Raw genomic sequence first — 20,214 nt, 5'->3', positions numbered from 1 at the left:
GTGCGGGGCGGAAGTGGGCGGCTGCGGTCCGAGGGGATCCGCGCTGCGGGCGGAATCTGGCCGAGCTGGAGGGCGCCGGGGAGCGGAGCTCGGGCGGCCCCCGAGGCCCGGGCGAGCGGACAGCTGCGGGGCCTGCGGCGAGCGCGGCGGTGCCCGGGGAGCGCGGAGGAGATGGGGCGCCGAGCCGGATTGGGGCCGGGGCGTCGGCCATGTTCGCGGGGCTGCAGGACCTGGGCGTGGCCAACGGCGAGGACCTGAAGGAGACGCTGACCAACTGCACCGAGCCGCTCAAAGCCATCGAGCAGTTCCAGGTGGAGCCGGGTGGAGGGGCCGGGTGGAGAGGCCGAGCGTCTGGGTGTGAGTCCGGCGTGGGGCGAGGTCGCGTGGGAAAGCGGGCAGATTTCTCTCCCTCCCGATCGCTGCGTCTTTTCCCCGGGCTGGAGGAACCAAGTGTCCTGAGTTGAGACTACGTCGACGGACATCTGAGTGGTTTCCAATTTTTGCAGTTACAGCCAGCGCGGCTGGGAACATCCTTGTCCCTGCCTCCGTGTGTGCTCAGGGCATCCGGAGCGCCTGGCCAGACGGGGCTGTGGCTGAGGTTTCTCTTGTCGCCCGAAGAGTCAAATCGAGCTCCGCTTCTTTAGACAGAAAATGGCGTGCTGCTGCCCTCCCTGCAGTCGGCCTTGCCCTTCTTGGACCTGCATGGGACGCCCCGACTGGAATTCCACCAGTCAGTGTTTGATGAGCTTCGGGACAAGCTGCTGGAGCGCGTGTCAGCCATTGCCACAGAGGGGAAGGCGGAGGAGAGGTAAGTGGGCGGTGAGATGGGCAGCCCCCTCCCCAGATCGGGCACTGAATGTGCCCCGGTGGCTACACATCCCTACTGAAAAAGGGGCCGCCTGTGCACATCACCCACCGGTCTGGGGACAGGCAGGGAGCTGCTTCCGACTTGGTCCTGGGCGGCTCCCTCAGTGCTGAGAGTCCTTCCAGGTACAAGAAACTCGAGGACCTTCTGGAGAAGAGCTTTTCTCTGGTGAAGATGCCATCTCTGCAGCCAGTGGTGATGTGCGTCATGAAACACTTGCCCAAGGTAACAGCCGCAGGACCAGCTTGCCCTGGGGAGGTTTCCTGAGCTGCCTGCCTCAGGAATAGAAGCTCCGGAGCACGTTCCCCACGCTGGCTTCTCCCTGAGCCGAGCCGCGCATTGACTGAACCTTGGCACAAGCTCTGGAGCGTGGCGCCCTTTCTGGGAAAAAGCTGTTTGTGGGCAGCACAGCTCCTGCCCCGTCAGAGCCTGGGGGGCCAGTCACGGGTGCCGCTGTCAGTTGGGGCTGGGCTGGCTGTGGCCTCTGCTGTGGGGGGCTGAGGCCTGCCGGCTTGTCTTGAGGGAGACCCCTGGGGCACAGGTGCTGCTCACAGGTGGGCTCCGGGGTCACGTAGGTTCCTGAGAAGAAACTGAAGCTGGTGATGGCCGACAAGGAGCTGTACCGGGCCTGCGCCGTGGAGGTGAAGCGGCAGATCTGGCAGGACAACCAGGCGCTCTTTGGCGATGAGGTCTCCCCGCTGCTGAAACAGTACATCGTGGAAAAGGAGAGCGCGCTCTTCAGCACGGAGCTCTCCGTCCTGCACAACTTCTTCAGCCCTTCCCCCAAGACCAGACGCCAGGGCGAGGTGAGGCGGGGCGGGGATGTGTGCAGGGCCTCCCCCGTGAAGCCCGGCTTGTCTGCTTCCAGAAGGCTGGGCTCGGATGTGGGGCTGGCAAGGGGCGTTGCAGCACTGCACCTGGGTGTGGGTCTCTGGTCTTTCCTGCGTACTTGGAGCTCGGCAGCTTAGCCGGCCTCTTCAGCTAAACTCTCTGTGTCTTCTTTCAGCTCTGGGAGCTTTTCTCTGTTTCTGTGTTTGATTCATCCCTTGTTTCAACAAATGCTTTTTTTTTCTTTAAATAAATGCATTTATTTATTTATGGCTCCGTTAGGTTTTCGTCGCTGCGCGCGGGCTTTCTCTAGTTGTGATGAGCGGGGGCTACTTTTCGTCGCTGTGCGCGGGCTTCTCATTGTCGTGGCTTCTATTGTTGCGGAGCACGGGCTATAGGCGCACAGGCTTCAGTATTTGTGGTACACGGGCTCCGTAGTTGTGGCTCGTGGGCTCTAGGAGCGTAAGCTCAGTAGTTGTGGTGCACGGGCTTAGTTGCTCTGCGGCATGTGGGATCTTCCTGAACCAGGGCTCGAACCCGGGTCTCCTGCGTTGGCAGGCGGATTATTAACTGCTGCACCACCAGGGAAGCCCAACAAATGCTTTTAGGGTGCTGACTCACTGCCCTGGCCCCTGGGCCCTTCAGTGACCCCTGGGGTACTGGGGCACCTGCCTGGGGGTACTGCAGGCTCGTGTGGGGCGGACCCTATGCAGTAGGTGTCACATTTCGGTCCCTGAGCGCTCCAGGGGTAGAGGAAGGCTGTGGGGGGGGGGGCCTGGAGGCCACCGTGGACACTTTGACCTTTCCTGGTGAGGTTGGGGTCCCTGGCCCGGTTCCAGGAGGACCCCTCAACCTGGGAGGGAGGTGATGGTACGAGGCCAAACGTTGGCCGAGGAGCGTTCGATGTTTCGCCGTGTTCTTTCACCGCCAGCCTTCTCACCTGGGGTTTTGTGTGTGTGGCCTGAGGTAGGGCCTCACCTAATGTTTTCTCTCAGATGTTGGGCCGGTGCTCGCAGCACCACTTCCTGGACAGGCCGCTGAGTGTGTCAGAGCCCTGCCTGCATTGCGTCCCCTTTCGTTTGGGGGAGCCTGGCCTTGGGCCGTGGTCCTGCCCCTTCTTCCCTCTCCCCTCCAGGCCAAGGGTCCGCCTTGGAGTCCTGCCAGGGTAAAGGGAGAGCGCGGTGGCAGGTGACACGTTGCCCCACCGTCCTCGGGTGGGTTAGGCCTTGGGGCTGTGGTTCTGTGCCCAGCAGGCCAGGCCGTGGTCAGGCTGGAGTGCGCGCCTGTCTCCGTGTTAGAGGTGCCGGTACGTCGGTGCCGAGACTCGGGTGATGCTCTATGCCTGCCCCGCTTGTTGGGGTACCAAGGCCTGCTGGTGGGTCCTCGGCAGGGGCCCTAAGGTGGGCTGCCGTCCCTGCTGACCTCCCCACTCGCTGCATGCATGCAGCCTGTTGGGCTGCCTTGGTGTCTGTCACACCAGGTGGCCCTGTGCATCCTTACGGCCCCAAGCGGGGCCCCCTCCTGTTGGCTGCCGCCTTGGCAGGAGCCTCCCAAATAGGGTCAGGGTGCGGAGGGGGGTGGCGGCGGCCGCCGGGAGAAGGCGGGAGTGGGGTGGCTGCGGCAGGGCCTTGAGCAGACGCTGAGCGTGGCGGTGCCGCCCATCCTCATCTGGGCCCGAGTGCCCCACGCCACCACCGGCTGCCCCGCCCACCGACTCTGGTGGAGTCTGGGACCCGGGCTGACGGCCTCTCAGAGGAGCCGCAGGGCGTGATGGGTTCGCTTCCTTAAAGACAAGAAACGTCGCCACCCAGCACAAGTTGATGTTTTGTGAGAGAGGAAGCTTAGCGCCACAGGGCCGTGGCGTGTGCGAGGCCTGCCCGGTGTCCCGGCAGGTGGTGCAGAGGCTGACCCGGATGGTGGGCCGCAACGTGAAGCTGTACGACATGGTCCTGCAGTTCCTGCGCACGCTCTTCCTGCGCACCCGCAATGTGCACTACTGCACGCTGCGCGCCGAGCTGCTCATGTCCCTGCATGACCTGGACGTCGGCGACATCTGCTCCGTGGACCCCTGCCACAAGGTGGGCACCCGCCCCGCCGTTGCCGCTCTCCCCCTCGGCTTCTCTTTCCCCTCTCCTTGGATGTGGCGGTCCAGGCACGTGGGCTCCGCCCTAGCCCCTGTGCCACCTCTGCCCACCCGGCTGGGGGACCGTGATGTCCCCTGGACATCTGACCCAGAGCCAGCTGCGCCCCGCCCCCTCCGGTCTTTCCGGGGCCTCTGGCCCTCCCCTGCCCCAGAGCCCTCGGGGGCTGCTCACTGGCGAGCTCTGTGTTTAGGAACAGGGCTTTCTGCACTGCCCTTGTCCTGGCATAGGTGCCGTGCGGCCCCAGACGGCGTCCCTTCCCAGGGGCTTCGCAGCGTCACGCTCTGAGCCGGCGCTGCCCCCTGCACAGTGGGGGCCCTGGAGGGGCCTGTGCGGCCCCAGACGGCATCCCTTCCCAGGGGCTTCGCAGCGTCATGCTCTGAGCCGGCACTGCACCCACCCCCGCACAGTGGGGGCCCTGGAGGGGCCCATTTCAGAACAAAACGCCCATTTTGCTGTTTCTTGCAGCACCTGGCCTGTGGGGGTGTGGGCACTTGGGCCTGCTTCCTTCGTGCTGTCCCATTCCTGGGGGCAAGCCATGCCTCGGCGACTCGAGGTGGGGGTCCCGATGTTCGCCCAAGGCTCAAGAAATCTCAGGCAGCGGTGAGTGCTGCCTGGAGGCTGCGGTCTCTGGCCGAGTCCTGACCACGCCTCCTCCCCGCAGTTCACATGGTGCCTGGACGCTTGCATCCGAGAGCGCTTCGTGGACAGCAAGAGGGCCCGGGAGCTGCAGGGCTTCCTTGACGGAGTGAAGAAGGGGCAGGAGCAGGTCCTGGGGTGAGGGTCGGCCTTGTGCCGGGTCCTGTCCATGGGCGTCCGGACGAGCGTGCTGTGGCCGCAGTCGGGAGCGGCTGTTTCTTCCAGTACATTTTAGGAGGACTGGTTGGTGCCCGTGCCCACGGCTGAGAGGCTCGGCTGCTGGGGTGAGGCCGTCGCTGTCCCAGGCGAGCTGGGCGCCCGGGCTGGGGCTCTGGTGTCTGCAGCCACGTGGGGCCTGCCTGTGAGCTGAGAAGCCCGCCGCACCCGGAGGTGGGGGGGTCTGGCTCCCGGCAGGGCCCTCTCTGGGTGGGCTCCGCCTGGCCTCCTGTCTCAGCTCCTCGCTCCTGGAATTGTCTCTGTGGGAACCTGATTGAATTTATGGAGTCCGGGTCGGGTTCTCGACCAGGACTGGACCTTAATTCTTTAAAAACCACTTGATGCTTCAGGTTGTTAAGTAAGTTAAGGGCAAGTCACGAACCACAAGCTTGTGGAAGGCGGTCTTGGGCGGCGTGGCCGTTGTCCACGCCGAAGGGCCGTCTCCTCGGGTCAGTGGCTTGGTGGGCCGGGAGCGCCCCTCACTGATGCCGCGGGCACGTCCTCACAGGGACTTGTCCATGATCCTGTGTGATCCCTTCGCCATCAACACCTTGTCGCTGAGCACGGTCAGGCACCTGCAGGAGCTGGTGGGCCAGGAGCTGCTGCCCAGGGTGAGCGCACCCGGCTGGCCACATGCTGCTTTCTGGGGGACATGTGGGTGTGGGGAGAGCACACACACCAGCCAGGTGGAGGGCACGTGCAGCCAGAGCCCCTGGCTGAGTGCGGTCCGGGCGGGGAGCTCAGGTGAGCACGGCCAAGGCCTGCATCTCCCTGCAGGACAGCCCGGATCTCCTCCTGCTGCTCCGGCTTCTGGCGCTGGGCCAGGGGGCATGGGACATGATCGACAGCCAGGTCTTCAAGGAACCCAAGATGGTAACAGGGTCAGGCGGGCTCCTTCCCACTGCCTTCTCAAGGGGCTGTGGGGTGGGGTTTGGGGAGGAGGACGGGCCCCAGGCCCACGTCCGGGAGGATGAACGGAGGAAGGGGGCCGAGGGGCAGGGACGATGCAGGACAGCTCTCGGGCCTCTGCCCCAGGAGGTGGAGCTGGTCACCAGGTTCCTGCCCACGCTCATGTCCTTTGTGGTGGACGACCACGCCTTCAACGTGGATCAGAAGCTCCCGGCCGAGGAGAAGGCCCCGGTCTCGTACCCGAGCGCGCTGCCAGAGACTTTCACCAAGTACGGGCTGCAGGCACTGGGCGGGAGGGCCTTCCCCTCGGGCTCCCTCGGGGCTGACGGTGCTCGGGCGCAGGTTCCTGCAGGAGCAGCGCGTGGCCTGCGAGGTGGGGCTGTACTACGTGCTGCACATCACCAAGCAGAGGAACAAGAACGCGCTCCTGCGCCTGCTCCCGGGTCTCGGTGAGTCACGTGGGCGGCGGGGCCCAGCCGTGTCCTCTCACAGACGCCCTCGGCTCTCGCCGCAGCCCGCGTTTGCGAAGAGCCACCTTAATCTTTTCCTGAGGGGCGAGAGGCGTGGAGCCCCTCAAGTCCTCAGACCATTGAGAGAGCCCCGCTCCGCGGTGGTGAAGAGGCCGCTTCCCCCGGGAGCCTTGCTCTGCCTGGGGTGCGGGGTGCAAGGCAGGAAGACGAGGGAGGGATCTGAGTGGACCCCTTCAAGGGTAAGGGAGCGCCCGGCCGGCCCGCCGCGCACGACAGGCCCGGGGCCTCTGCTGGCCCGGTCCTGGTCCCGTCTGAGGCGTTGCGGCTTCCCGGGGAGGATCTCACGCTTCACTGTCTGACAGTGGTGCGTGCTGTTTCCCGACTTTTCCACGTGGGGGAAGCGGCCCATTGTGGGTATTAGTTTCTACCCAGCCACCACCTAACCGATCAACAGGAACTTATTCTTACGGTTCTGGGGGTCAGAAGTCTGCAGTGAGTCTCCCAGGGCTGGAGTCAGGTGTGGGCAGGGCTGGCTTCTCCTGGGGCTCCAGGGAGAAGCCCCTTCTTGTCTCCTCCAGCTTCCAGGAGCCGCGTCCTTGGCTCCTGGCCCCTTCAGTTCATCTGTCCAGCTTCTCCCGTCCTCCTGTCTCTGGCTTTGACTCCCGCCTTCCTCTTCCAAGGACCTGCGATCACCGTGGGCCCACCCGGGGCGTGCAGGACCATCTTCCGTCTCGGGCCCCGTGCCCCTCAGGTGGCGCGTTCATAGGCTTCTGGGTCAGCATGTGGCGATCTCAGGGGCGACAGCTTGTCTGTTTCGGGGGCTTCCAGGAGCACAGTCATAAGGAACTTGGATTTGCCTCATTCTTTCTGCTCACTTTTGAACTTCTGTATCTTTCTTGTTTAATCGTGTCTGTAGACACAGGATGTCCTGTGAGGTGGGAGCATCAGTGTCTCCCAGCCACGAGCTGCCACCTGGGGGGCTGGGGTGCAGGTCTTCAATCACGTTCAGGGAGAGCAATCTCGTTCTTTGGTGTAACTGATAGGTTCTAGTAAGAAAGAATGTTGGTTTTTAAAATTATTTTTAAACTTTTTTTTGGTGGGAGTTTTTGATGAAACCCAAGTAAAGAGCACAGGATTGTGAAGGCCAGTGCCCATCGCCCACCTGCACGGGGGTCCGCGTGTGGCTGCCGTCCCGTCCGCTCAGCGGTCTGTACGTAAACCCGGCAGACTGGCTTGGCACGGTGCAGCAGGTGTCTCTACAGAAGACAGACTCTTAAAAACCACGACCTTGGCACGTGGTTGGTTGGGGTCCAGGTCCCGACGGTGGCCGCGTTGCCCCAGTTGTCATATAACACTTTTGTGCGGATGGTCTGTGCAAGTCAGGAGTCAAACAAGGGCTTCCCTTCACCTGGCTTCTCCGGCTGACTCTCAGGTCTTGTGGTCTGTAGGGCTACGCGGGGTTTGCTGGGGGAACCAGGGCGTTTGTTCCCCGGTCGGGACTCTGCTGGCAGCGTCCCTTGGTGCAGTGACCGTGTGCTCGCTCGAGTGTCCTGTAACCGGCCACGAGGCCAGCCGAGTCGCCGGTCAGCTGTGCAGCGGGAGTGCACCCCGGGCGCGTCTGGCGGGGTCGTGTCTCCCGCCGCGTTAGGGGCTCGGTGGCTGGGGTCGCGTTGGCGTTGCTGTCCCAGCCGCTGTGCCCTGCTCGCGTGCACTCGGTGGTGTTGCCGGTGATCGCTGCGATCGGTTGGTAGTTACTCTTGCCATCTCTCTCTTCTGAGGTTTGATGGCCGTGGCTTCAAAAAAAGCAGGCTCGTTTGCTCCGCCCTCTCTCCTCTAGAGCCCGTGGTCCGGCAGGCCTGCCGGGCCAGCCCTCGGCACTTCTGTGTGTCCTCTCGCTACCGGCCCGTTCAGCTTTCCCTCTGCTGGAGTCCCCTTCATCCTAAGCCCCTTGGCCGCTGGGCAGAGCCACCCGTGACGGGCTCTCGTCCCTCCCCACCCCTGCTCTGGAGCCCCACCCCCACCGTCTGCTTCCCCTGTCCAGGCCCGGGTTCTGGCCCTCAGGCCCGGGTCGGGGAGGTGGGTGTTGGGCGAGCTGTGCGACGCCTGCTGTGCTTGCAGTGGAGACCTTCAGCGATCTGGCGTTCGGGGACATCTTCCTGCACCTGCTCACGGGCAACCTGGCGCTGTTGGCGGACGAGTTTGCCCTGGAGGACTTCTGCAGCAGCCTCTTCGACGGCTTTCTCCTCACCGCCTCCCCGAGGTGCCCGTCCTCTCGGTCCACATCTCGGTCGGGGGCGCCGGGCACAGCTGGGGAGGGGGTGGGAGGGCGGCTCTGCAGCCGCCTGCAGCCCAGCGCGGCCTCTTCCAGGAAGGAGAATGTGCAGCGGCACGTGCTGCGGCTCCTCCTCCACCTGCACCACCGGGTGGCCCCATCCAAGCTGGAGGCCCTGCAGAAGGCACTGGAGCCCACGGGCCAGGTGGGTGCCCTCCCCTGCCCCGCCCCGCCCCAGGCTGGCTGGCGTGCGTGTGCGTGCGCGTGCGTGCGTGCGTGCGTGTGTGTGTGTGAGAGAGAGAGGGACAGGAAGAGGGAGAGAGGAGAGAGATCTGTGTGCACACGCTCTGGGCCTGCCCCGAAGCCACGCGCTTCCCCCCACAGAGTGGAGAGGCGGTGAAGGAGCTGTATTCCCAGCTTGGTGAGAAGCTGGAGCAGCTGGACCGGAGGAAGCCCAGCCCGGCCCAGGCCACAGAGACCCCAGCCCTGGAGCTGCCCCTCCCCAGCGTGCCCGCCCCAGCTGTACTCTGAGGCTCCGCCTGGGGCTGCTCAGGGGGGGGCAGGGCCCCCGGTGGGGTCGTGGCCCTGGTCAGCCAGGGGAAGAGGCGTCTCTCCTGGAGGTGGACTCTGTTCCTGGGACTGGGGGTGGGCTGAGCGGAGACCCCGGGGACCGTCCTGTGGGCAGGGCACCGGTGCTCTGCACCTCAGCCTCCCCTGGAACTTGGTCCTGTGAGGTGTGTGCCTCCTGCGTGAACGGGACCCGGCCAGCTCCCTGGAGCACAGGCCTGCTGCAGGCCTGCTGCCCCCCGCCTGGCCTCTCGCACTCCCACGCCGTGGAAAGCTGCTTGTTCCTCCTCGCGTGTGGGTTTCCACTGCTGTCAGGCAGACAGGCAGTAGTTGGCATTAGGAAAAGGACACCCGTTTTCCAAGGGGTGGGGCGTGGGGGGTGGGGCAGGGTCCGAGGCCTGAGGGGAAGAGGGCGGGCCGGCAGGGTTGGCGCCCGATTGGCAGAACCGCGGAGTTTGCTGGGGGCGGGGGTCTGCAGGTGGAGCCCAGCTCTCCAAGGAGCTCCTCCCCTGTTGACAGTCCCGAGTAGCACAGGGGGGAGGAGAGCCCAGGGTCCCCGGCTGCCTCCATTTACCCTCCGAGCAGCGTCCTCGGCCAGGTGGGGGTCTGCTGCTGCTCATAGTGAGACTTTCACTTTTGTAAATAAACGGCGTTTTGCTAAATCCAGCAGAGGAGCTGTTCTGTGCGCGCCCAGGGCTGGTTGCAGTGCAGGCTGGCGAGCACTTTCCTGGCGCCTTTCTCCGTGGGCACAGCCTGGATGCCCAGCCCCGTCCGAGACAGCAGCTGTGGATGGTGAGGCCTGGGCCTGGCTGCGCCCGGGGCCAAAAGACTCGACACGGTCAGCCCTGGGTGGGCCTCAGTGCCCATCACCAGTGCTGACATGTTGCCGAGGGGCAGGCTGTGTGGAGGTCACTGTGACCTTGACAGGTGCGGCTCTGCAGGTGTCGGGGAGGCACTGGTAGAGATGGTGACTGAGGAAAGCAAAGACCCGGGGGTGTGGGCGTCAGCAGTCGGGAGGAGCCCGGTGTTCGTGCGCTGATGGGAGTGACAAGGAATGAAAAGTGGATGGGGCTTCGGGGGACGGCTGGGGTGTCACTGAGTGGGGGAGGGGGCAGCGCCAGGCCCAGGTGGGCCCCGCGGGAGCGGGCGCGTTCCCAGGGAGGAGGCGGGGACCCCCTTCCAGCTGCCGCTTTTCCTCCGGGAGCCAGGGGGTCCTGGGCTGGGAGGCAGGATGGGGCAGAGGTGAGGAGAGGATGAGGAAGGAGCTGGGCCGGGGGACGAGCAAGTGCCCGCACGGGGCCCGCGTGACGCCCCTGAGGCTCACGGTCAAGGGGGACAGAGACCAGTCGGAGGCCAAGCTCCTCCAGCCCGGACAAAGGGACCGGGGCCCAGAGGCCCCCGGTGGGCGGGGCTCGTCAGGGGGAGGGCGTGAGCTGCAAGGACGGACGGGGTGGGGGTGAGGGCTGCAGCGACGGCGAGCCCCAGGTGGGCCGGTGGGAGGGGGCAGCTGGGCTCAGGGACCCTCTGGGGCTGCGAGGGAGGCGGGAATCCTGAGGCTGGACCGGGCAGGGCTGCGGGGAGGCTGGGGGGTGGGAGGTCTGGTCAGAGGAAGGGAGCGTCCACAGGGGAATTCGGGGAGGAGGGAGCATGTGTGTGGTGCGGGCCCCGCCCACCTCCAGGCCAGCAGTTTGGGAACCTGAGCCCACACTGGGCTGGTGGAGGGGTCGTGGGTGGGCAGCGAGGTGAGGGGTCTGCAGAGACCAGGCTGAAGTTGTGGACCTGAATTCGGGGCTGGGGACAGGGCTGGACAGGGCACGGGCTGGAGGGAGGGGTGGGAGGGCATCATACGGGCGTGGTGGGCTCGGTCCTGAAGGGTAGGGACAGGTGGGGCCCCCTTCACCCCTGGGGATGGGGGAGAAAGTACAGAGGAGGCGGGCCTCAGTGCAGGGCTCAGGCTCACCCTTGACCCCGCTGGGGGCAGGCCCTCTGAGGCATGACTTTCTTGACTCCTGCCACACCCCACGTCCAGGCCCCCACCTCACCCAGTGCTGGGGCTCTGGACCCCAGCAGGTTTGGGACCAGCATCTGGCGGAAGCAGCCGCCAGCCAGCACCCCGCCCCCATCCCCACCCCTGGGCACCTTTTCCTGCGTCTGCCTGTCAGGGCCCCCTGGGGTTCTCTGTGTCAGAAGAAGCTGGGGGACTGTAGAAAGCCTGAAGACGTCAAAGGACCCCACCCTCACACCGGGCCGCGGGGCACCCGCAGAGGCCTGGGCAGGGGCCACATGGCGCGTGAGGCCCGAGGGGTCCCTAAGCACCTGGCCCAGCGCAGAGAGGGGCACGGGTCTCGGGGAGCCAGGCCCGCAGCTGGAGAGGAAGAAGCGGAGAAGCAATGGTTTCTCAGTGATCCTGCCAGAGGGCATCGGACACACGTGGACAGGCAGGAGCCCCATACTCTGGGGAGGACGGGAACCCCCAAGCCCATGAGTGGCTTCTCCCTGATGCAGGTTGGACAGGGAGGTGGAGGGAAGCTAGGAAGTGGGGAGGGATGGCACACTCGGCAGAGGGACCCGTGTGGGCAGAAGTGTGGAGGATGAGGGACAGGGAGGCTGGAGGATGGGGGGCTCGGGATTGCCAGCGCCCGCGGGACACAGTTGAGCTCGGGGCCAGGACTGGTCTGGGGGCATTACTGGTTAGTAGACCCGCTCCAGAGGGGAGGGTCATCCAGATAGGCCAGTCTCCACAGAGATGGGAACGGGGGTGGGGGCAGGGCCACTTGAAGCTGGTGGCGGGGAGGGGCCCAGAGCCTCCATCCGCCAACTCCGGGCCCAAGTTCTTTCTAAATTTGCCCTCCGACCAGGGCCCTGAGTCATGTGTGGGTTTTTTCCCCCCATTCTAGAACTTCCTGCCCTGTCCTGGGGGGGTGCTCTAGGCCGAGGTACAGGGGAAGACAAAGGGGGAGGCGGGGGGGGGGGCGGGGAGCGCCGTGGAGCCCGGGACCTGGTAGAAGAGGGGGAGGAAAAGGAAACGAGCCCTACTCTGTGAGCACCCAGATTGGGCTTGGGTGGGGTGAAGAGGGGAGAGGGTTGGAGGACCCCAGCTGGGGGAGGACCCTGCCCGCCCGCTCCGCCTCTGCTAACCGGCAGCCTGGACACGCCTATCCCCCTCGCTGTGGGCCCTGCGGGGGGCGGGGGGTGGTCAGGCGCAGATGTCCCTGGGGAGGTGGGGGTCCTGTGGAGGGCAGGCTGAGGAGCAAAGGCACGTGGGACCCCAGGGGAGGCATTGCCCTCGGCCTCACCGGGTGTCCTGGGCCTGGGCTGAGTCAGGAGAGCTGGGAGGGCTTTAAGGTAGGTGACCAACCGGCCGGGGTACCTGGGCGAGTCAGCCAGGCCTCCCCCTCTGGTGCCTCCGTCCAGCCTGAGTCCCGCCCGCGCCACACCCCTGACTCACTTCCTTTGCAAAGAAGCGGAAACCTCCCCAGAGCTTCCTCCGCTCCGGAGGAGGTGTCGCTGCCCCTCTGAGCCTAAGCTGACCCAGTGAGGCCCCTGACCCCACCCCGACCCCCGCCAGGAAGCCAGCACATTCAGCTTCCTGCGTCGCAGGCCCCAGCCTCTGGCGTGGGCTGGGGGCCCGCCCTGGGGGGCTGAGGGCGGGCCAGCGAGAGCCTGAGCTGACGCAGCTGCAGGTACTGGGGAGGGCCGGGGGCATCCACCCCACCTTTCTCCAGCTGTCTCAGTGGCTTCATCTGTCCTTCTCCGGGTCTTGTCTTTCTGTTCTTCTTTTCACCCCACCCCCACCCGCCTCTAGGGGGCTCCCTGCCCCCAACTCCATTAGTGTGCCCACTAGAGCAATGCTGGGAGGCCTGGGCTCAGCTTGGGGACAGGGGCCCATTCTGGAAAGCAGAAGTAACGGCCAGACCGCCCCACCACCACCACCAAGTGTTCGTGGGGGAGGGGCATCTCTGAACTCTGGGGATGCTTGGGCGTCTGCTTCCCACGCCCCCCTCTAGGGACCGGAGGGCCCCCGGCGCCCGGCAGTCGAGCTGCGTCAGGGGCGGGGTCCGGCCTTGACCCTGCTCCACCCCTAACTGGCGGCAGGTTGGCACCGACTCCGACTCCTCCTCCAGGAAGCCCGGGCGGCGGCCGCCTGATAAAATGCGCCCCCGCCCCCCACCCCCCCGCAGCCACTTCCTCAAGGCCGGAGGCTGTTTATGCGAGGATCCGAGAGATTTGCATTGGGGCCCGGCGGGGAGCCGCTTCCTGGTCAGAGGGGCGAGGCCCGTGCCAGGCCCTGCCCTCGGGGCAGCGGGCCGCACTCCGGGGGGCCTCGCGGGGGTGGGTGGGGCTGAGATCTCGGGGGAGGGTCCCAGTCGGCCGGGCGGAAGTCTGGAGACCCTCCCCGTCTTCCTGTTGCAGGGAGAGTGACCTGCATGCCAAGCGCCGCTCCTGCGCCATGGACCGCGGCCAGCCCAGTCCGGAGCCCGCGGCAGCGGACCACGTCGCCCCCGGCCCGAGCGTGATCGCGCCCGTGCGCGCCGTGGTCCGCCTGCGCCGCCGCGTGCGCCTCCTGCGCAAGCGGTGTTTCCCGCCTACGGCCGTGAGGCCGGACTCCGAGCCCCGGGCGCCGCGCGGGAACCCGGACCAGCCTCAGTTCTTCACCTTCGACGGTCCGGCGGAGCTGTCCTCGAGGCCGCCGCGAAAGAAGCGCCGGCGCAGCCGCTTGGTGCTCTACCCCGAGACGTCGCGCAAGTACCGGCCGCGCGTGGAGCGCCGGAGCCGCGCGCAGCGTTGCCTGTTGTTGCTCGTGGCCATCGTGGGCTTCCAGGTGCTCAACGCCATCGAGAACCTGGACGATAACGCGCAGCGCTATGACCTTGACGGGCTGGAGAAGGCGCTGCAGCGTGCCGTGTTCGGCCAGCCGGCGGCCGTGGAGCGCATCACGGCGCTGCTGCGGGACTACCTGGCCACGCACGTGCACAGCCGCCCGCTGCTCCTGGCGCTGCACGGGCCCAGCGGCGTGGGCAAGAGCCATGTGGGCCGCCTGCTGGCGCGCCACTTCCGCGCGGTGCTCGAGGACGGCGCGCTCGTGCTGCAGTACCACGCGCGGCACCACTGCCCCGAGCCGCGCGCCGCGGAGGACTGCCGCCAGGAGCTGGCGCGGCGCGTGGCCGACGTCGTGGCGCGGGCCGAGGCGGAGGAGAAGACCCCGCTCCTGCTTCTGGACGACGTGGAGCTCCTGCCGCCGGCGCTGCTGGACGAGCTGTACGGCTTCCTGCAGCCGCAGCGCTCGCACCACTTCCACAATGCCATCTACGTGCTCCTCAGCGGCAATGGCGGCGCGGAGGTCACGCGCTTCGTGCTGCAGAACGCGTCCCGCGCGCTGGCCCTGCGCGCAGACGGCGCCCACGGGGCCGCGGCGGTGGCGGCACAGGCTGAGGAGGAGCTGCGCGCCAGCCTGAGGGCGCTCCTGGTCCGCGAGCACCCGCTGTGGGAGGTCGCGACTATCGTGCCCTTCCTGCTGCTGGACAAGGGGGACGTGGTCAACTGCTTCCGGGACGAGATGGCCGGGGAGGGCTTCTTCCCAGAGCAGGCCCGCGCCGAGCTCCTGGCCGCGCAGCTCAGTTACTACCGCGTGGCTGGCCGGGAGTTCGCCGTCACTGGCTGCAAGCAGGTGGTGGCCACGGTGAACCTCTTGTAGCGCAGGTGCCACCGGACGCAGTGGACGCCCACTGGCACGACGGGGCGTTGGTTTGACAGGGGCATTTGGAGGGAGGGGACCCTGTGGATTTGCCCCAGGCCTCTACGCCTCGAATAAATCTGTCCATGGCCCTCCGCCGGTTCACACTGGGACCTGGGGGGACCGGTGGGGCTGGGTCAGCTCTGAGCTCCTCTGCCAATTCCAACCTCCCTCAGAGCCCCAGCCTGCCACCTGCTGGGTCCTTAATCCAGCCTGCATTCTTCAGCGCCAGTATGTCCCACAGGGCTGGCTCCCCGGGAGTGGGTAGGTCTGTCTCTGTGGGACAGGATAGATGACGGCAGACAGCGTGAGCAGACCCCAGGGACACACAACTGGTCCCCTGCAGAGTCGCATGTGACCACGAGTCTTTCGGGTGCCCGCAGCAGCCGAACACACACTCCCCCACACACATCTGCTCACCCCGGGGGCCTAAAATTCCGGATGCTTCACCACTGCAAGAATCCCGTGGGTCTGCCTGGACTTCTCATGGCCTCTTGGGCCCAGGAGCTCCCCGGCAGGCAAAGGGATGGGTGGGGGGCTCCACCCAATGAACTGGTCCAGTGGAATATTCCCTAAGTGGTCCAGAAGGGGGGCTCTCTCAGGGTGACAGCAGCAGGAGGTGGGTCCAAGTCGGGGGCCCTGACTTCCTGGATCCCCCTGCGCTGCCCACCAACCTGCTCCAGGGTGCTGAACTCGGGGGAGGCCTCGAGTAGGGATCCCTCAGACCTCAGAGGTCCACTGCTTCCCAGGCCTGGGCTGGGGCCTCACGCTTGCCATCCTGGCTTCTCCACAGCCCTGGCTCCGCAGGCTCGTGTCTCCCCGAGCGGGACTGCAGGAACTGCGCCGGCTGCCTGGGGTGGGTGAGCCTTGGGGCCCCTCCTGGGCTGGGCTCCCAAGGGGGGCGAGGCAGTTTCAGTGCTGTCTCGTGGTGGGCACGAGGGTCAGCACGGCCCCACCCACCCGGGAGGAGGGCGCGGCCTGGGAGGTGGGCGGGAGAGGAGCACAGCTAGGGGCCGAGGGGAGGGCTGGTCAGGGTGGAGGCGCCGCCAGCGTGGACTGTGCCAGGAGCTCCAGTCCCGCACCGCCGAGCTCAGCCCGACCCCTGCCCTCCCAGAACCTCAAGGACCACGGGGGCTGGTGTCTCTAGAGACCCTGTCAGACGCCCCATCCCTGGGGGTCGCGCATGGTCACAGCCGCCTCGCCGCCATCCATCCTCTTCGTGGTGGTCATGGTGGTCGGCTGCAGACCTGGATGCGCTGAGGTTTGTCAGGGAGAGGAGCCTGTTCCGCCACAGGGAAGCAGCTGACCTGCCAAGCTGGCACGCAGCCCCTGGGCCCCGACGGGAAGGGTGGGGAGGGGGCACGTCCTGCCGGGAAAGGCTGGATTCCTCCCAGCTCCAGGGCTCCCTGGGGGCTGCGAGGGATGGCCAGTTTGCACGGTGCTTCTAAAGCAGGAGCCAGACCTGCAGGTATCCAGCTGAATACACCGGAGAGACAGCGGGTTGTCCGTGACGTCGCTCTAGCCAACGTCCTTGCTCTTTAGCCTTATGTCATTGGGTCTGTGCTTCCCCAGGGGCATTTAACCACTTGCAGCAAGAGGGGTTTGCTGCTGCAGACACCTCCTTGCTCAGCAAGTAGGTAATTGCAGGCTCCTGGTTACCTGAAACCACCTTGGCTGGTGAGTTAAGTGACCATCACTGAGCTGAAACTGCTTTGGCTCCGGAGTGGCTAACTCTCCTCGTGTCAGGGAGAGATTCCTCATCATATGTCCATTGGTGCTCATTCCCATCCGTGGGAGGAAAGCTCTCCCTACAGAGGTAAAGGCAGAATCTCTTGCGCCTGCTGGAATTTCTTGCTTAAGGCAGTTATAGAGGTTTAATGGGACGGATCAACGTGAGGCTTCTGTTCAGTTATGTCAGGAGAACAGGACAGTGAATACAGCAGGGCACACCGTCCTGTGTTCTCCAGCCATCAAGACAATGGGCTGCCCAAGCATAAAGGCCATTCCCCAAACTTCCACATATGGAGGTGAAACCAGGGGGCGCACATGAAGCCTCCACACAAGTGATGGAATCTCTGGGTTCCTTCATTGGTGCAGAGGCACTGGCATTGCTTAGCCAAGGCTCGGAAATTTTGTTGTTACACAACAGGAAGTTACCTAGATGTACGGATATGTCAGCGAGTTTACAGATGACTCAACTTGCATTGCCAGCTCCGTTGAACTTTTATGCAGATATTCAAAGGATCTTGTTTTCCTATGCCAGGGGTGGGTCAAATTGAAGCAAGAAATACATTTAGGTGGGCTTAGCTCCCTAACTCTATAAAATGGGCCTGCAGGACAATTTGGACAGACAGCAGCATCTGGAACCCCAGTGAAATTACTTATAGGCTGAACCACGAGGCCGTTGCTATGCTGGGCCAGCTGAGGATTCCAATGGCAAATCGAGCAATCGGAGGGGTTTCCCGCTTTCTTCAGGGACTGGGAGATACGAATGAGGGTGTTGTCCTTCCATAGAAGGGAGGGAGGAACAGGGTGAGGGACTGTATTGAAGTAAAGGTATACAGGCCTGGTCCAGACGTTTTGGGAAAGCTGTTGGCCTCAGATGTCCTCTGCTTCGGGTCCTAATGGGCATTATCTTCAGGTCGCCAGAGAGTGTACAGGTCCAGTTGGGATTTGGTGCCTCCTTTAGAGGTGACACTGAACCCAGGAGTCCCCTCTCTGGAGTTTGGTGGCACAAGCGTTAGTCAACAGGATTTGATGGGGCCCTGCTGGCAAGCCTGGAGAGGATCCTTTTGGAGGTGCCTTTTCCAGTACCCAGAATCTCCAGGCTGTGGGCTGTGACATTCGGGGTCTTGGTCTTCCGGGAGTGCGCTGCAAAAGGAGTGCTCTGCCAGAGCTTGGTGATTTTCTTTCTTTTTTAGTTTTTCAAAATTTAATTGAAGGGGCTTCCCTGGTGGCGCAGTGGTTGAGAGTCCGCCTGCCAATGCAGGGGACATGGGTTCGTGCCCCGGTCTGGGAGGATCCCACATGCCGCAGAGCGGCTGGGCCCGTGAGCCATGGCCGCTGAGCCTGCGCGTCTGGAGCCTGTGCTCCACAACGGGAGAGGTCACAGCAGCGAGAGGCCCGTGTAACGCAAAAAAAAAAAAAAAAAAAATTTAATTGAAGTATAGTTGATTTACAATGTTACGTTAGTTTCAGGTGGACAGCAAAGTGATTCGTTACACACACACACGTATATGTTCTTTTTCAGATTCTTTTCCCTTATAGGTTATTATAAAATATTGAGTTGGTTATCTATTTTATGTATAGTAGTGGGTATATGTTAATCCTAACTATTTTCTTAAACTTTTTTTTTTTTTTTGACCACACCATGTGGCTTGCACGATCTTAGTTCCCCCACCAGGGATCAAACCTGGGCTCTCGGCAGTGAGAGCACGGAGTCCTAACCACTGGACCGCCAGGGAATTGCCCAACTGGTTATTTTCAGTAGAAGCAATGAGGCCTTTACAATGCAGAAGTATTTCTCCCTTTCTCAGCTCGGATCAAAGAACCACGTGCTTTGGGTGTCCTGTTCAGGGACAACAGACTCCATTGAACGTGTGCACATACGTCCACTGTCATGAAAAACAAAAATACTTAATAAGAGTTTCAGAACTCTTGAGGGACCAGGTAGGGAGAAAATGTAAATGCTTCAACCTTTGATGCCAACGTACACTTTACCAAATTGTTTTAAGTTATAGACAGCTTAAAGGAGAGGAGAAAAGGGGATCCGTTATGTCTGGAAAGCAAAACATTAAAGCAATTGGTTTTCCATTAGAGTTTTAGAAATTCTTACACAGTTCAGTCGTATGATCTTAGAGTTATAAGAAAGAAAACTGTTTCAGAGTACCCGTCAGAGTCTTTTCCGTGAATCTCTTTAAAGAGGAACACATTTGGAGAAGCATCAGAGTAACGTAGTAACTATAATGACAGAAAGACTTGAAAATGCCCATTATTAAAAATCTGATGAGAATTCATTATAATGGGAGTGGCAAGGGGATCAGCTTATCTTTTTGACACGTGTTTAAAATGGTGAGCGGTTGGAAATTCCCTGGTGGTCCAGTGGTTAGGGCTTGGCGCTTTCGCTGCTGGGGCCCGGGTAACTAAGGTCCTGCAAGCCATGCAGCACGACCAAAAAACCCAAAAAACAGAAACAAAACAAAAATCATGACCAATAACATTATATCAGGACATCTCAGAATTTAGCAATTTCATGATTTTGAGCGCATGTTAATATGTACCTATACAACTATAAGGTTAAAAGGTTCTGTATTCCTTCTTATTTAGAAGCCTATTACAAGCGTCCCATGTAATCTAGCTCATCAAATAAGCCTGATTAGTTCAGCATTTTACCAGGTGAGAGATAAATCCTTTGAGATTCTCCAGGGGCCCTCTGGAAGAGCCCAGTTAGTGTAAGGTCAGCAAGACTTCATTTATAACATGATTTGGGGTAAGTTTGTCAAAAGTAACAAAAGGTTTTGGACATTTGACCAAACAGGACCACAGATCATTATGAAATGATACTTAATTATCTGTCTGACCAAAGTAACAATAAAAGATTTCAAAGGCAAATACAAGAGGTTACATAGTTGTAAGCAAAACTTAGCTCTTTTATTTATTTTTAAATTTTTTTTAGCTCTTTTAATATTGAGAAGAGGACTTCCCTGGTGGCGCAGTGGTTAAGAATACGCCTGCCAACCCAGGGGACACGGCTTTGAGCTCTGGTCCGGGAAGATCCCACATGCCGCGGAGCAACTAAGCCCGTGCACCATAACTACTGAGCCTGCACTCTAGAGCCCGTGAGCCACAACCACTGAGCCTGCGCTCTAGACCCTGCGAGCCACAACTACTGAAGCCCGTGAGCCTAGAGTCCATGCTCCGCGACAAGAGAAGCCACTGCAATGAGAAGCCCGCGCACCACAACGAAGAGTAGCCCCCACTTGCCGCAACTAGAGAAAGCCCGCGTGCAGCAACAAAGACCCAATGCAGCCAAAAATAAATAAATAAAAAATATTGAGAAGACTCAGTTTTCTTTAGTAATGAAAGTCCTGAATAAGACAACATAAGCACAGGAAATAATTTCGTTAAAACACAAATCTTTGCTTTCTAAGCAGTTTACTTTAAAAAATGGTAAAGAAAAATTCATAATCTCCCACGAGAAGCAAACCAATATTCCAAGAAAACCTTGTCCTCTTAGCAAATGAAAGAAAATTGTTTTAGTTTTACCTAAGTACACTACTGATTTTTATTTTTTTATAAATTTATTTATTTCAGTTTATTTATTTTTGGATGCATTGGGTCTTCGTTGCAGTGCACAGGCTTCTCATTGTGGTGGCTTCTCGTTGCGGAGCATGGGCTCTAGGCACACGGGCTTCAGTAGTTGTGGCGCATGGGCTTAGTTGCTCCGTGGCATGTGGGATCTTCGCGGACCAGGGCTCAAACCTGTGTCCCCTGCATTGACAGGCGGATTCTTAGCCACTGTGCCACCAGGGGAGTCCTGCTCCAGTTAACTTAAAAACTATAATTAGGGGTTA

General features: G+C 62.0%; 2 protein-coding genes across 5 annotated transcripts; both read left to right on the top strand.

Moving 5' to 3' along the window:
- Positions 1-12: 12 nt before the first annotated feature.
- Positions 13-9,247, top strand: NELFB (negative elongation factor complex member B). 4 transcript variants are annotated; one of them, XM_082842913.1, is made up of 13 exons: positions 101-311; positions 645-808; positions 991-1,090; positions 1,441-1,671; positions 3,586-3,771; positions 4,499-4,611; positions 5,198-5,300; positions 5,467-5,562; positions 5,725-5,867; positions 5,941-6,047; positions 8,187-8,328; positions 8,437-8,545; positions 8,725-9,247. In XM_082842913.1, exons 1-13 carry the CDS (start codon positions 210-212, stop codon positions 8,869-8,871), a joined length of 1,743 nt encoding a protein of 580 aa, XP_082699039.1. In that variant the 5' UTR covers positions 101-209; the 3' UTR covers positions 8,872-9,247. The 4 variants fall into 4 exon arrangements, with proteins under 4 accessions (XP_082699042.1, XP_082699039.1, XP_082699041.1 ...); XM_082842915.1 differs by having other exon boundaries at positions 5,467-5,570; positions 8,725-8,840; XM_082842916.1 differs by having other exon boundaries at positions 13-311; positions 8,187-8,545.
- Positions 9,248-13,357: 4,110 nt separating this feature from the next.
- Positions 13,358-14,602, top strand: TOR4A (torsin family 4 member A; the record flags this gene model as incomplete). Its single annotated transcript, XM_082842936.1, has 1 exon — positions 13,358-14,602. One exon carries the CDS (start codon positions 13,358-13,360, stop codon positions 14,600-14,602), a length of 1,245 nt encoding a protein of 414 aa, XP_082699062.1.
- Positions 14,603-20,214: the final 5,612 nt, after the last annotated feature.

Source organism: Leucopleurus acutus (assembly GCF_964270905.1).
Source record: "Leucopleurus acutus genome assembly, chromosome: 7".
Classification (NCBI taxonomy): Eukaryota; Metazoa; Chordata; class Mammalia; order Artiodactyla; family Delphinidae; genus Leucopleurus; species Leucopleurus acutus.
This window is presented reverse-complemented; position numbering and strand designations above follow the sequence as displayed.

Coding starts and splice junctions, on each gene's coding strand:
- NELFB (XM_082842916.1), top strand. CDS start 210: ATGTTCGCGGGGCTGCAGGACCTGGGCGTGGCCAACGGCGAGGACCTG. Junction 3,772..4,498: donor CCGTGGACCCCTGCCACAAG/GTGGGCACCCGC, acceptor TCCTCCCCGCAG/TTCACATGGTGCCTGGACGC. Junction 8,546..8,724: donor CACTGGAGCCCACGGGCCAG/GTGGGTGCCCTC, acceptor TTCCCCCCACAG/AGTGGAGAGGCGGTGAAGGA.